The 14,133-nt window shown below is 37.2% G+C and overlaps 1 protein-coding gene across 1 annotated transcript in view; it reads right to left on the bottom strand.

Annotated features, from left to right (window-relative positions):
• The window catches only part of GRID2 (glutamate ionotropic receptor delta type subunit 2), a 558,809-nt gene that overhangs the window by 138,125 nt on the left and 406,551 nt on the right, over positions 1-14,133 (bottom strand). The window contains exon 10 of the mRNA XM_027894516.1: positions 2,837-3,034. Within this exon, the coding sequence (XP_027750317.1) occupies positions 2,837-3,034 (198 nt within the window). The remainder of the gene's footprint in view (positions 1-2,836; positions 3,035-14,133) is intronic.

Genomic DNA, 14,133 nt, shown 5'->3' with positions numbered 1-14,133 from the left:
CGTAATACCATGCCTGCAAAGCCAGCTGTAGACCCAGGGCATGTATTTGGCACAGCTGGGCTTCTACCCTGCCATCCAATTCAAGCAGGGCTGCTGCAAAAAAGATCGGCCCGGGACTGCTCTCACTGACACCAGGGACTGCTGCAGGCTGAATATGGTTAATGCAAACAGTGTTTATTGACCTTGAACACAGAAATCATGTGCTTGCTACAGAAATTGCTATTTCATATGGCACGTCTTCTGTAGTGGCCACAGACACCCTTCTCAATGAGATGCTCTCTACAGTTGCCCTCTAAAGTACCTGAAAGGAGGTTGTAGTAAGGTGGAGGTCGATCTTTTCTCTCAAGTAACAAGCAATAGGACAAGAGGAAATGGTCTCAAGATGTGCTAGGGTAGATTTAGATTGGGTATTAGGAAAACTTTATTCACTGCAAAGGTGACCAAACATTGGAACAGGCTGCCCTGGGAAATGGTTGGGTCACTCACCCTGGAGGTATTTAAAAGACAAGTAGGTATGGCACTTCGGGACATATGGACTTGGCAGTGCTGGGTTAACAGTGGGACTGGATGATCTTAAAGGTCTTTTCTGATCTGAAGAAAGGTTCTATGATTCTATGCACACAAAAAGAGAAGGCAGCTATTTGCCATTACCTTGAGCGAGACTTGTCTTTTGCAGAACTCATTTCTGGCTGACACCCTAACAGGCAAAGAGCACTCCCACTGTTTTTGAAATCCCTCTACTTGTTGGCCAGACTATCTTGGTTGGGAAAACAAGGAAACACTGTATTTCAAGCAGGTTAGACTTTTAACTTAAAACTATTCTCTGCTCTTTTGCTTCCCCTTATGAAGTTGCCAAGCAGATAGATATTTGAGTTCTGGGAGCAGAACTCGGTTCACAGTAAATGAGAAAGCCACCTTTAAAGAACAGCTTGCACTTGGTAAGGGGTAAATATACACTGGCTGCTCGCCCAGAGGTTCTCTTTTGCCTTTAGAGGGACAGAGAATGGGAGAGAAGGACACAGTGAACTTTACTGTTAATTAATTCTCTAAGGATAAGGAAGATGAAAAATGATACAATGACATAGTATTGGGAAAACATGTTTTTTGAATTCCAAATGCAGTTCCATTAACTCTTCATGCTTTGTAATTGTACAGAAAGATTGCATATTCATTAAGACTCATTTACAGCAAAATCAGACCAGACTGATCAATCTGTTGCACTCATTACACCGATTTACAGATCTGGGTAAGATCACCTTAAGTAAGCTACTAGCTTGTCCCCCTACCTACCTAGGGGACAAGAATGCCATACATATTTTTCCAGTCAGTCATTTCAGTTGTTATGAGTTCTGCCTTGTCAATAGTTCATTGCAAATAAATTAAAAAAAAATATTCTAGGTCCACTTCCATTTCCAGAGTTATCTAGGACTAAGACCCCTCTAGCCTGTGTTATCCAGTGACCTGCTGAGTACTGTAGAGAGCAGGGGGTAGTAGAACATCAGATTTAGGAGCAGAAAAAAATGGTTAAAAATAAATCAACGGGCCATTGTGGTTTACATCTCCTAATTAAATGAGGGATTTTTTGTTGTTGAAGTTTAGAAGATGAAGAAAAATATAAGTGTTTCCAGCTTACCATCTACACAATTACACAATTCCACCTTCCAGCTTCATAAGAACATAGGGAGATGGCAAGCTAAGTTTATTACTACAATGTATGAAATGTGCCAGTGGTAAAGATTCCTGCTGCTCAGTAAGGCAGAATAGGTTAAACTTTTATTTCATTAATTTTTAACCCATAGGGATAATATTTTCTTTTTTTTTCTTCCCTTTTTTCTTTTTTCTTTTTTTTCCCCATTTTTAATAATTTTTTTTCCTTTTCTGCAAGACTTGTTTTCCAGCATTTTGCTAACTTTTGGATGAAGTATTTAATGATTAGGTCCTGTACCTGACCATTTTGCTCCTTAGTGTTTGTTGTGCTTATCAATTAAACTTTGCCTGCAGGTTTGGAAAAACACTTCTATAACCAATGTGTGAGTTATTTACATGAATATCTACTCCAGTTATTTAAAGAAACACAACAAGTATAGGTCTCTATAGCTGTAAAAGCTGCCTCTCTGTGTTAACTAAGAACAAATAATATATTCAAGGTACAAATGAGGCACTAGCAGAATAGAGTCTGCCTAGCCTTTTCTTTCTCAATGAGAGAAACTGCAAGCAGATAGGATGTGAGGTGTGGGGAAAAAGAAAGGAAAAAAATTGCTTATGAATTTGATTTAATTTATTTATGACATAATATTGAACATTTAATGTAAAATTAAGTAGACTAAATGGTTTATTAATGACAGAATAGAGAATATATTACTCTTGATTCATACATCTACATAATGTGTTGTTATACATCAATAAAACATTTTCTGTTGATTATGCACTTTATGTATTAATCACCCCAACATTTTTCTAAGTGTTATACATTATTTATGCAACGTATTGCTAATTACTGCAACACCAGTTCTTCCTCTTTTGAACAGCCTCTTCAACTCATTTGAGTTAAGTCTTGCCAAATTAATTAGGATGCTGTGCATCCCATTATTTGATTGCATTTATATTTTACTTTGTTTGAAAAAAAAGAGATTGCCCTGATTCTTAAATAGTTACTAGCGTGTGCTATTTCCAGCTTTTTCTTTACTGCTCACTGGACACTTTGAAATGCTGGCAACACGCAATGTACAAAATGCAATCAATGACTCAGCTGTCAATGGCTGATAGAAACATAATATCCCACGTCTTGCTTAGCTTTATCACATGACCTTACTCAGTAAGTTATTAATAACCTTACCTTAAATACCAGTTCTCCTATCAGTCCGTTCCATGACCCATCATCCTGAGGACTCCCGTACTTGTGATCCGGTGCAACATAAATTTCGTACTTAAAGCCAAGGTAAGTAGCCAAGGCTTCCAACACGTCTATTGAGAAGCCCTGATACTTCTTGGGTTTTCCCAGAACATTTTCAGACACCATGACAAAGGGCTCTTCCTAAACAGAAAACAAAGGTGGAAACTGTTAATAAATGCCACATTTGGGTGCTGAGGGTTTTTTTAAGCCAAAGAATATTTGAATATCACTTACACAAAACTTTTCTACAACACATTATTAGAAGTGCTGCTCGCATTTTGTGAAATGTTCCTTTGTTATGGATATACTTCAAGAGAGAAATTTTATTTTTTATTACGTATTTCTGAAGTAAACCTTCTGCTGTAGCTTTACAACTGAAATGCTTTTTTGTAATGATTTCTGACCACACTTACAGTTGGCAGGACAGACATACACTCAGTGTCGGAGGATTCTACAGCGCTGCAATCCTCCACTGGCTGGGTAAAGACTGTATCTAGCACAACCACTAATTCATGTTCCAAGGAACGAAAAACATGGCAAAACAGAAACACAGAAGGACATCACTCTTGTCCTTCTACTGTAATCTGAATATAAGCCAGTTGACTTTAGAGAGTTCTATCCAAAGAGAATCCATTTGATTAGTTTAGGGACAGTAAATTCTGGGACTCAAGTTTATCTCTAAGAATGACCATAATAAAGGATACAAATAGATACTGAAAGTTGTAATTCATAGGTCAGATTTCCAAACAACACACTTTTCTTTTTATTTTCCTCAAGATCTGTAGAAGTTTTCTCTATTTTGTTATTAATATTTCTGAAAAAATTTCCCCCACTCTGTTATTCTTCCTATTGCATAATTATCCCTAGACATTCTCCTTCACTTTTTTTTACAATGATACACAAAAAGAGATCATATTTCTAAGCACAAAAACATAAATTTGCCATGGGTGAATTTCACTTATGTTTGTTCTTCATTTTCTCTGTAAACACATCTGATCTAAGTAGAGCAAAAGTATTAAATCTTTCCCAAAAGCATGAAGGCACTGTAATATTTAGGTGGGTTTTTTTTGTTTTGTTTTGTTTTTTTAAAATATGCTACATTTCATCCTTTCAATTCTTTACATGGTGCTGTAATTTTGTATGAGTTTATCAGAAACATCTATTCTGAGTTGCAAAAAAGTTAGTTCCAACTTGTCATGGCTTGTCCAGGACAAATACACGAAATCACTCCTTGACCACTTTATTCTAGTCTGCAAAACCCACAAACATACAGAAGAAAACAGAATCCATTTTTTGTAGTATTGGTGGCCCAAACTTTAATTGTATCTCAAGTAACATTTTTGTTGGTGTTTAAATTATTTATTTCTTTATTACTCTACTAATCATCTCTGTTGACGACTTTGAGGCCAAAGTACTTTTCACAAATTTTTCACTAATACTATAACTCACTAATATTTTTTGTTTGTTGGAATGTCCTTCTATAGGAATAGGCATCACTGAATTACAGGCAGGATGTTCTCAGAAAAAGACTGCACTGGCAGAATATTCTTTTTTGACTGTAGGAAATCCAAAAAAAAAACCACAACCACAAACCCCAAACCAACCAACTAACCCCTACCCCTGACCAAAAAAAAAAAAAAACCAACCAACAAACAAAAAACCAGAAGGCTTGACTGTATCAAGTTATTATTTCCTAGCTGTCAGATAAAATTTCTTTCATATTATCCAAAATCATTGAAATTCACTGAAAATGAAGGAGAGCAAATGCAAATGAAATTTTTAATTTTTCCAGTGCTCAGGTTCTAGGAACATTGAAGGAATTGAGATTAAGTTGATGAAAGTTTCTCCTAAAGGAAAACACGGAGTGCATTCAGTTTTGCTGATCACCTGAATGAGATATTCCATAAATATAGATTCAAAATTAATGAAAGAAATGTTTCTGCAGAGAATAAGTACGGTAGTTTATCAATCTAAACACATTGTGCACAAAATTCTAAAGATGTGTATACAAAGGGTGTTTTAGAAGTTGATAATTTTCATATTAGAAAGGATTAATTTTTATCACTTATAAGTTATTTAGAAAATAGTTGCTCATAAACTGATTTTCTCTTCAGTTAGTTAAAAAGCAATTGCTCATTTTACCCTGTTTAAAATGCACTTTGCCACAACTAATACAGTGGTTTATTAAACCATGTAATATAGTTTGCTCTTGGGAGATTTACAAAAAAACCCCAGTGTCCAGTGTTCTATATATTTAATGAAATATAGTAAATAAACTTTATGCAAAGCAACTAATCTCCCAATTTCTGTTGAAGCCTGGAGGAGAAAACTATTTAATCATATTCAAAACAAAACAAAACCAATCTACTGCTATGATTTTTTTTTCTTTGTAATTATTTATATTTCTCAGAAGGCATCAAAAGAGGACAAAAATATTTGTCTTGATTTTTCCCCCCACAAATGCTACAGGCTGAAACTATTGCAGTTGTCCTCTTTTTTTTGCACTGGCAAGGTACTGTGAGAGCTCTTACAGTTTTGCAAGATGGATGATCTGCCTCACTGGACCCCTTAGGTATCTGATATATTTAGGGGGTGGTTTTGTATCCAACATCAATGGAGATTCTTCAAGAGAGGAGCTACTTTCATTCAACTTCACCTCCAACACGCCTCCTTGTCAACTGAACGCAGCACTACTAAGCCCATGGTAAGGGCTCCTTCTCAAAATAGCTCCACAGTTATCACTATCTGGTTTCTTCTTGGGAACTAAGCTGTGCTGCCCTGACACAAAGGGCAATGGGTTTAAGACTCGATGGATTTTATGAAGTATTGTGGGTTAACCCTCGTGGACAGCTAGGCACCACACAGCCAATACTACCTTCAGCAAAATGCAAGTCAGCAGGAAACAGGTAAAGTTTATACTGGGTGAGGTTGTGCATATTGCCTTTTACAGCTGTAAGAGGACAAAGGCGGATTTCAGAGGTGATTGTGCCCCCTGAGCAAGAGAAACTGCAAAATGCTAGCAGACTAGCACATCTTAGGAAGGCTAAAGGCAGACCCAAGACTAAGGCAACATGACATAAAAAAAAGGGAAAGTGTTGGGCAAGATCACATGATAGTACAAGTACTTTGGAGAAGTAGCTCAAGAAAATGCTTGTCTCCATTCACTTGCTGATTATTACATGTTTTAAGGAACAAGCCATACACTGACACAGGTTAACAACATGCTACATATTAAGACTGATATAATTTAACATCCCTCTCCCATGTGAGCAACTAGCTACCTTCTTATGCAATAGCTCAGCTGATGGTTGGCTCTTTTATTCAAGTAATTCTACTACTCAGCCAATACAAATACTCAGTTTTTGTCAGGTGGGTTGGTCCAGACAAATGTCAGAGCCAGGACAAGTGCTGGAGTAAGACTGCAAAAGCAGAAGAGAGGGAAGCACAAATAATATACTCTTTATGGTATGGTTAAGCAGCTCAGACATCTTACCCAAACCTATTTGCAGATATTCAACACAATATTATTTGAGCACATTTCAGAAATTAGGGCTTATAACTGAACTACTTGTTGAGTAAGGAGAGTGATTACCACTGTTTTCTACATGCAGAACTGAAATGCACAGATTTCATGAATTGCAGAGCTGAAAGTGAATCCAAGCATGATGGGTCAGGGAGAAATGCTTTAACCATAGACTCTTTTCCCACTATCTTATTTTAATTCATTAAAACATTTGTTCTTACACATGTATCTATGTTCTGGTGAACCATGAGTGTAAGAGCAGGAAAACCAACAGTGGAAGGGATGAAGAAGAAAGAACAAAGGAAGGTGGGATCTAAAAATGAGGTGTCTAGGCCCAGAGAGAGAAGAGTCTTAATCTTGAAAGGACTTCTTGCCAGGGTCAAACTGCAAGTGCCCTAGTCCAGGGAGAACTGACAGCAGGGAAACACAGGCACAAGAAGGGAAGATCACATATCCAAACTCCAGCCCTCAACCCCCACCCTGAACTTTACATAGTGGGAAGTAAATGGTAGAGAATTTATTTTGTTTTATTTTAAACTTATTAGTGGAAATCAGAGGTTGATAGTATAGAGCTTGGATTTAATAGAAGTTTAGTTGCTTTTTCCAAGAAGATAAAGGGCTAACAGTTCTGCCTATTCAGGACTTAGATTCTGGTGCATATAGAAATGAAGTAATTCAAGGTTTGTTAGTGCTTCAAGAATCTAAGATTAGAAGTACAAAATATAGTTTTTATTTAGTCTGATGAAATTCTCAGACATACCCATAATTTGGATAAAATAGTTGATCTGCAGTAATCCTCTTATAACCTTTACTAGACCACCTAATAAGGTTAAGAATAAGACAGAACAGAAAAGCTTTTGGGCAGAGAAGACCTTCATGTTTGAAAACAGAAGGAGCAATACTGAAGCTGAATCGCAGAAAAGAACAATTAGGCTGAGTTTAACTTGGTTATGTTAATTAATTAGACAATCAAAGAGAAACATCTGTTTGTAGCTGTGCTACAGATGTGGATGATAAAGTCAAGCAATAAATTTGGGCCTTAGAGGAGGCAGGAAGGGAGAACAAGAGAACGATTGCTTTTCAGGAGTTCAGGGACAACTTACACATAGTGTAAATTATATTCCTTAATCCAATCTCTCTATTTGTGATTATTTTTAGCCACTAGAATACTGACTCTAAATTCCAAGTTTTAATAGTAATCTTTTAATTCCTCAATGAAAATCAGGTTTAGGAGGTTCAGTGTTTTTGTACAGATTCTCTCTTCTTCGACACTTACAGAAAACTTTTTTGAAAGAACAGAAAAAGCACCACAGCACCCAAACTGAATACGTGAGAAGAACAAAAAGTTGAATTCAGTGGCCTGTTTACAATGAAGTGTTGGTCTTAGCCCAGCTGTTAATGATTTTATGTGTATGGCACTTCATTAGGAGAGTACTGAATGGGCAACAAGGCAGATTTTCTCTGCAATTCTGAGGGTGGATGCTATGGCTTTAAGCTGATACTTATTTTAGGATAGAAATTATATGGAGGTAGGACACACTGCTCTGCTGCACTCATTTATGACACTCTAATTATAAAAATGCTAAATGCTAAAAAGAAAGTGCTAGAATGTACTTTATAAATGGAAAAGCAAAGGCAAAATAGAATGTTTTGAACTATTTTCCTTATCAGCTGTATCCTCTTTGTCCCTTAGCACAGACAGAAAAACTTCCTAGCCAGAAGGCTATACAGAAAATATTAGGTGAAGAAAAAGTTACTTGCATTTGAGGTCAGAGGAACTGATCACTGCTGGGATTTACAGCACAAATTGGAACGTTATATGCTTCTACTATGTTTAAAGAATACCATGTTCAGTTTTGGCCTTCCACGTCAAGAAAGACATTGAGGTGCTGGAGCATGTCCAGAGAAGGGCAACAGAACTGGTGAAGGGTCTGGAGCACAAGTCCCATGAGGAGCAGCTGAGGGAGCTAGGGTTGTTCAGCCTGGAGAAAAGGAGGCTCAGGGGGTCATTATCACTCTCTACAACGACCAGAAAGGACATTGTGGCATGGTGGGTGTCAGCCTCATCTCCAAAGAAACAAGAGGAAATGGCCTCAAATTGCGCCAGGGGAAGATTGCATTGGATATTAGGAAAAATTTCTCCACTGAAAGGGTTGTCAAACGTTGGAACAGGCCTCCCAGGGAAATGGCTGAGTCACCATCACTGGAGGTTTTTAAAAGACATGTAGATGTGGCATTTTGGGACATGGTTTAGCAGAGGACTTGGCAGTGCTGGGTTAATGGTTGGGCCTGATGAACTTAGAGGTCTTTTCCGACATAAATGATTCTATGATTCCAAGAAGAGAGTTTTGAAATTAGGTAATTATAGGGGTGGTTAGAATTCATAAAGCATATGAAAATGACCTCTGTGTCTACTCATCAGAAAATACTGAACACACTGGAATATAATACTTTAATACTGACACTGTATTCATTAAATAGGACTCTTCATTCATTAAATTTTCCATTCTTTTCTACCGAAAATAGAGGAAGGAAAAAGAAAAAAAAAAAACAGAAGGAAGAAATGAAGCCCACTTGTGGGCAAGACTGTCAGTCTGTGCTTGACACTGACTCAGGAAACAGTGGACAGGCACATTAAATGATTTGCATAGTCCAAGCAGAGCTCTGGCAATCTCAGGAACTAAATATTCACTGTGACACTTTATAAACTCCTATTACCTGCAAAGGCTAAGAAACTGCTCCCAAAACTGAAATTCACTCTTACTACTAGATATCTCAACTCTCTTCCAATGGCTGCTGGATGACTAAGCACAGTCATTATAACCAACAAGAAGCACTAAGTCTCATAAACCATGACCAAAACATTTTCAAGCACAGGATGCTGTTGTTTTGTTGTTAGGTTTAATCTCCTTTTCCTTGACTCATAAAATAATTACAGCCCTCTCCTTTCAAATGTTAGCCATTTTGCATTTCCTTACCCAAAAGATTTCAGTGAACTACGCAGCCCCAAATACCTAATTTCCTCAAGTGTTTTATTGACCACTGTGTTGGGGATTTTATTTGGACAAGAACAGCCCAGCAGCTTGTAATTTTTTAATTGAACAGCAATGTACATAACTTCATGTTAGAATCAATGACCAAAATTTAATTGAAACATTTCGGTCTCTCATTACAGAAATTCTCCCACTAGCAAGTTATAAAAGTTGCTGCAAAACATAACACAACCTCCTGTGCTTAATAACATTAAAGATGAAGGTTTTAAATCTAAAAAATCTTGCATAATTAAATACTACTTATTCGATATACTGTTGTGCCAATGGGCTGTGTAACAGTATTGGCACCAAAAATCACTGTTCTCAGATCCTGTGCTTTTCAAACACATTGATTAGAAAGCCAGTTGTACTAACAGAGAAGTTGCCTTGTCTGCAGCAAGAAGCTAGTTCACATCCCAGAAACGCACTACAATATTGAGGGTATTTCACATGTGGCCCTTGTCTACCAGTATTCTTACGCACTTGCTGTGTGCATAACTCATCTGTCACTTTTTTGATGATAGTTTTATGGTCATCTTCAACAAGACATGAAGTTTGCTCTTTCAGTGGCAATACTTTAAACGGTAGTTTTTTCTCCTGAATGAAATAGCAGTTTCTGAATTTATTACGCTCTTTAGTTTAGAGCTATTTAGAAGAAACAAACAAAAAATGTTAGCTCCTCCCAGTTCCTCCCATTGCCCTGCAATTGGAATAAGACATCTTTCAAAGCGATCTATGGCAATGGTCTATTAAGATGCTGCCAAGCTTTGAGTATTGATTTTAATTCACAATAACTTAATGCAGGTAATAGCTCTTTCTGAACCATGATAGTTATATGATAGGAACATGGATTGAGATTGGAATTGATTGGAGTGTTTTAGAGTACATCTGAACAGAACAATGGTTGCTTTAATGTAGCTAGTTCAGGTACTTGAATTAACAAGAGTGTAGTATGGGTATATTAACCTGCTGGGAGCTGCTTTATACTTCTTCCAGCAGCCTTGCAAGAGGTCCTATTCATAAGGAGCTCTGTCATGCAGTTCATGTCCTTTTCAATCTTGCATAGTATGGAAGGATCTTTACAATCAGAGTAAGAACCACTTTCTTTTTAAAAGTCAGATTTCCTGTGTGTTCTGTGAACCATATGGATGCAAATATGCCCACAGAGCAGAAGGGTAAGGGTCAGTGAGAAGATAAGAGATAAGGAGCCCTGAGAGGTAGCTCTTGACACACAGTTGAGTTAAAAACTGGTCCTACCAGGTTTTGCATTGCACCTACCTTATTGTCAAGCTGTGGCCCCAGCCAGGTCCCAAAACACTTGAATTTCTTGATATTCACCTCATCTAGTGCATAGTACCTGCTACTTTAGAAAAATGGATTGCAAATTTTAATTGAAAACCAAAAGGGGCTGGGCGTCCCAGCAGGGTATGATATTAAAGCTTGTCAAACAAATGATCACAGTAGGTATGTGCAGTGTGAATAACTGTAAGGCTTATGACCTGTTTTAATACAAGCTAGGTAGTTCAAAGGGACATAAACCAGCTCTTAAAAAAGGCCTATGCCCAGTCAAGAGCAATTTAAATTTGGCCCTTGTACAGGTATAGTGGTGGGAAGAAGAATGGAAAGACAGGCTCTCTCTCTATCAAGAAATATTAGTTGCTGCTGTTACAGTAATGATTTCAATTATAACTATTTTAAAGAAAATCTCATCATGGCACAGTACTACCTGAGGGGGGGTGGGGGGAATGTATTTTCCAAGAGAAACATAAATTCAGATGTTTGCAGAGAAGAACTGAATGAGAGTACAAGGGGGGAGGAGGCTACTCCACCCCCAAATTTTTGGCAAAACAAGGAATACCTGATCAAGGCACACATTGTCCTGATAGGTCCTTGTGTACCAGTTAGGGTGCTCAGTTATCAACACTGAAGAGTTACAAGGGAACAGCTTAAATGGCTCCTGTCCTCATTTTCTACTTACTAAAGTAACCTTAAACAGGACTGGCAACCCTCAGAAGAGAAGTAGAGCAGATGGCGGAGAATAGGATGCAATTTAGGAATCTTATTTTTTTCTATCTCTGTTTATGGGTTGTCATTTTCATCCCAAGAATGAAATGCACAAATTCCACTCCTCTCTGCTTCTTTGTTTTAATACTGTCACTTTCTCTGCAATGATAAAACAAACTTTTTAGTAGGGACTTCTTGCACTGGGACAAGAGGTTATGCTTTTAAACCATAAGAAGGTAGATTCAGACTAGATATAAGTAAGAAATATTTTATAATGAAGGTGGTAAAACACTGGAAAAGGTTGCCCAGAGAGGTGGTGGATGGCCCATCCCTGAAAACATTCAAGGTCAGGTTGGCTGGGGCTCTGAGCAACCTGGCCTATTTGAAGAGTCCCCTGCTCGTTGCAGGGGGGTTGGACTAGATGGCCTTTAAAGGTCCCTCCCAACTGAAACTGCTCTATGAGTCTGTGTTTCTATTCTATACTAGAGGCTCAATTTTTTTCATTAAGCACCCAAGTACATGAAATACACTGACGTGGATGCAAAATTGGCAGGCTGACTGCATATATGAAAGGGAAGCATATGGCCAAGTATTTTTGAAATGTTTTAACTATAGCACACATGGTATATACTAAATGGTATATACACAGTATATAAAAAATATATTGCTAAGTAACAGTATATAGAGATTTTATGGCAGACTTCAGATACAATAAACTGCATCGTGCGGCTTTTCTGACATTTAAACTCCAGTGCATAAATCAAAGAAGGATTTATCCCTTTCAGGTAAATGATTGAAATATGTATGTGCAAAGCACAAATACCACAACTGATGAAGAGTCAAGTAGTGTTTCTTAACCTTACCACCTTCTGAGGCACTTCTGCTGCCATAAGAAATTCCCTATGGTGCACTATAGTCCAATATACCAGTAAGGCTGATAACACAGAACATTATATAATTTAGTATAATACATGCTTTAATTAAAATTATTTTTCTTAAAAGATTACAGGCACTGGTTCAGACAAACCACAGCCTGATGGGATGAAGAAGGCTTTAAAGAAGTCTACAACATTCAATTGTCAAAATGGGGAATGGGATCAGGACTGCATGAGAAAAATGATCACCTAATTAAAAAAATGGGAGAAAGTAGAAGAGGCATTACCTATGAGACTATTCTACACTATTATAAAATATTTATTCAATATTTTATGAGGTCTCCTGCACATAATCTTTGCTGCAGTTGATCTTTATTTTAAAGTCATTCACTGATGTTTTAGTCCTGCCATTTTTTATCCTTTATCAGTTTCTGACTGTTTGTTCCTCTGCATATGCTTAAACATTGTCTTTTTTCATCTTTCTTATGCCTGTCCTTTTCCCAATCACCCTGAAAGCTTCTCCAGCTTCTTGGAAAGGATTTCTTTTTTACTTTATTTAAACCAGTACTGGAAGTCAAATCCCAAAGACAATTTCAGCTTTTAAAACAGGCCTCAGTTTCATAGCTTACTTTTCATCTTCTCTCTGAGTAATAAGTTCAATAGAAAAAGGTACTGAAGATGCAGACCTCCTGCCAGCTCATGTCCCTAAAGACATTGTCTGCTTTCAATTTTTTTTTTTTTTCCTAATCTGGGCAACAAATGCTCATGAATTTAATGCCAGCTACTGAGAATTGAACTAGTCCACATATGATAACATTTTCCACCGTGCAAATGATGGTGGTTTTTTTTCATTTTGGTTTTCTTTTTGCTATGCTTATCCACCCTTTTGCCAGTCCTCTCACTGCATCATGTCTCACAGTGCCCACCTGGAGTCAGGGGTACCAAACTGCAGCTTCATGCAAGTAACCTACAGGTAATAACACTCAGTAGTGAGTTGGGATTTATGGAGAAGAATAATTCAGCATGGCTTGCTATTATCTTTCTTGCCTCCACCCTGTCTGCATTTTTAGAACCTTCCAGATACGAAAATACATTCCTGTATGGGAGCTGTATCAAATTGTCATGTAAAGTCACAAATATCTTTTGCACCATTAGGATATTATACATTATGCCTTTTCAGAAAGGGCTCTGTACTTTTCAGTGAAGGTGTTAATGCTTTAAAATGGGGAAATTTAAACTTTTGCTGTTTTCGAACAACAGGGGCTTTTTTAGAAACATGATTTTGCAAATACCTGCTGGCCTCTTCATTGTCAAACAGGCCAAATCTCATTCCATTTCTACTAGCTTATCATTCATATGAATAATTCATTAATTGTCACAGCTAGTGAAATGATATTATGAGAATATCTGCTGTATTCTAGGTCTCTTTCAATAAAAGTGAACAGCTGAAAAAGAGGAGGATAAACTGAAATAGTCCAAATAGATATATAGCTTATTTTTTTTTCTTGGGCAATAGTTCATTCAAGATACTCTGAATTTGTTTGGAATTATTATGCTGACCTTTGATTGAGGTACATTTCAGAAACCCAGATTACATTTCAGAAATTCACCAGCAAGTCACTTGAACTTAAGAGCAACTTGTCAAACAGAAAGTTCAAACTTCAGCTGCATGTGTGGAAGCAGTCCAAGAAAGAGACATCTGGTATTTAAGTAAGACAAAATAAACCTTTTCTAGAAGTGTATAAAGTGCAATGCTAATCCAACTCAGATTCAAATGTTGAATCACATGTACACAAACACGATTAT

The sequence above is a fragment of the Empidonax traillii genome, unplaced genomic scaffold (assembly GCF_003031625.1).
Source record: "Empidonax traillii isolate 1590-97213 ecotype Southwest subspecies unplaced genomic scaffold, ASM303162v1 scaffold431:size823745, whole genome shotgun sequence".
In the NCBI taxonomy this organism is placed as follows: Eukaryota; Metazoa; Chordata; class Aves; order Passeriformes; family Tyrannidae; genus Empidonax; species Empidonax traillii.
Note: the sequence above shows the minus strand (reverse complement) of the source record. Positions and strands in the feature narration are given on the sequence as shown.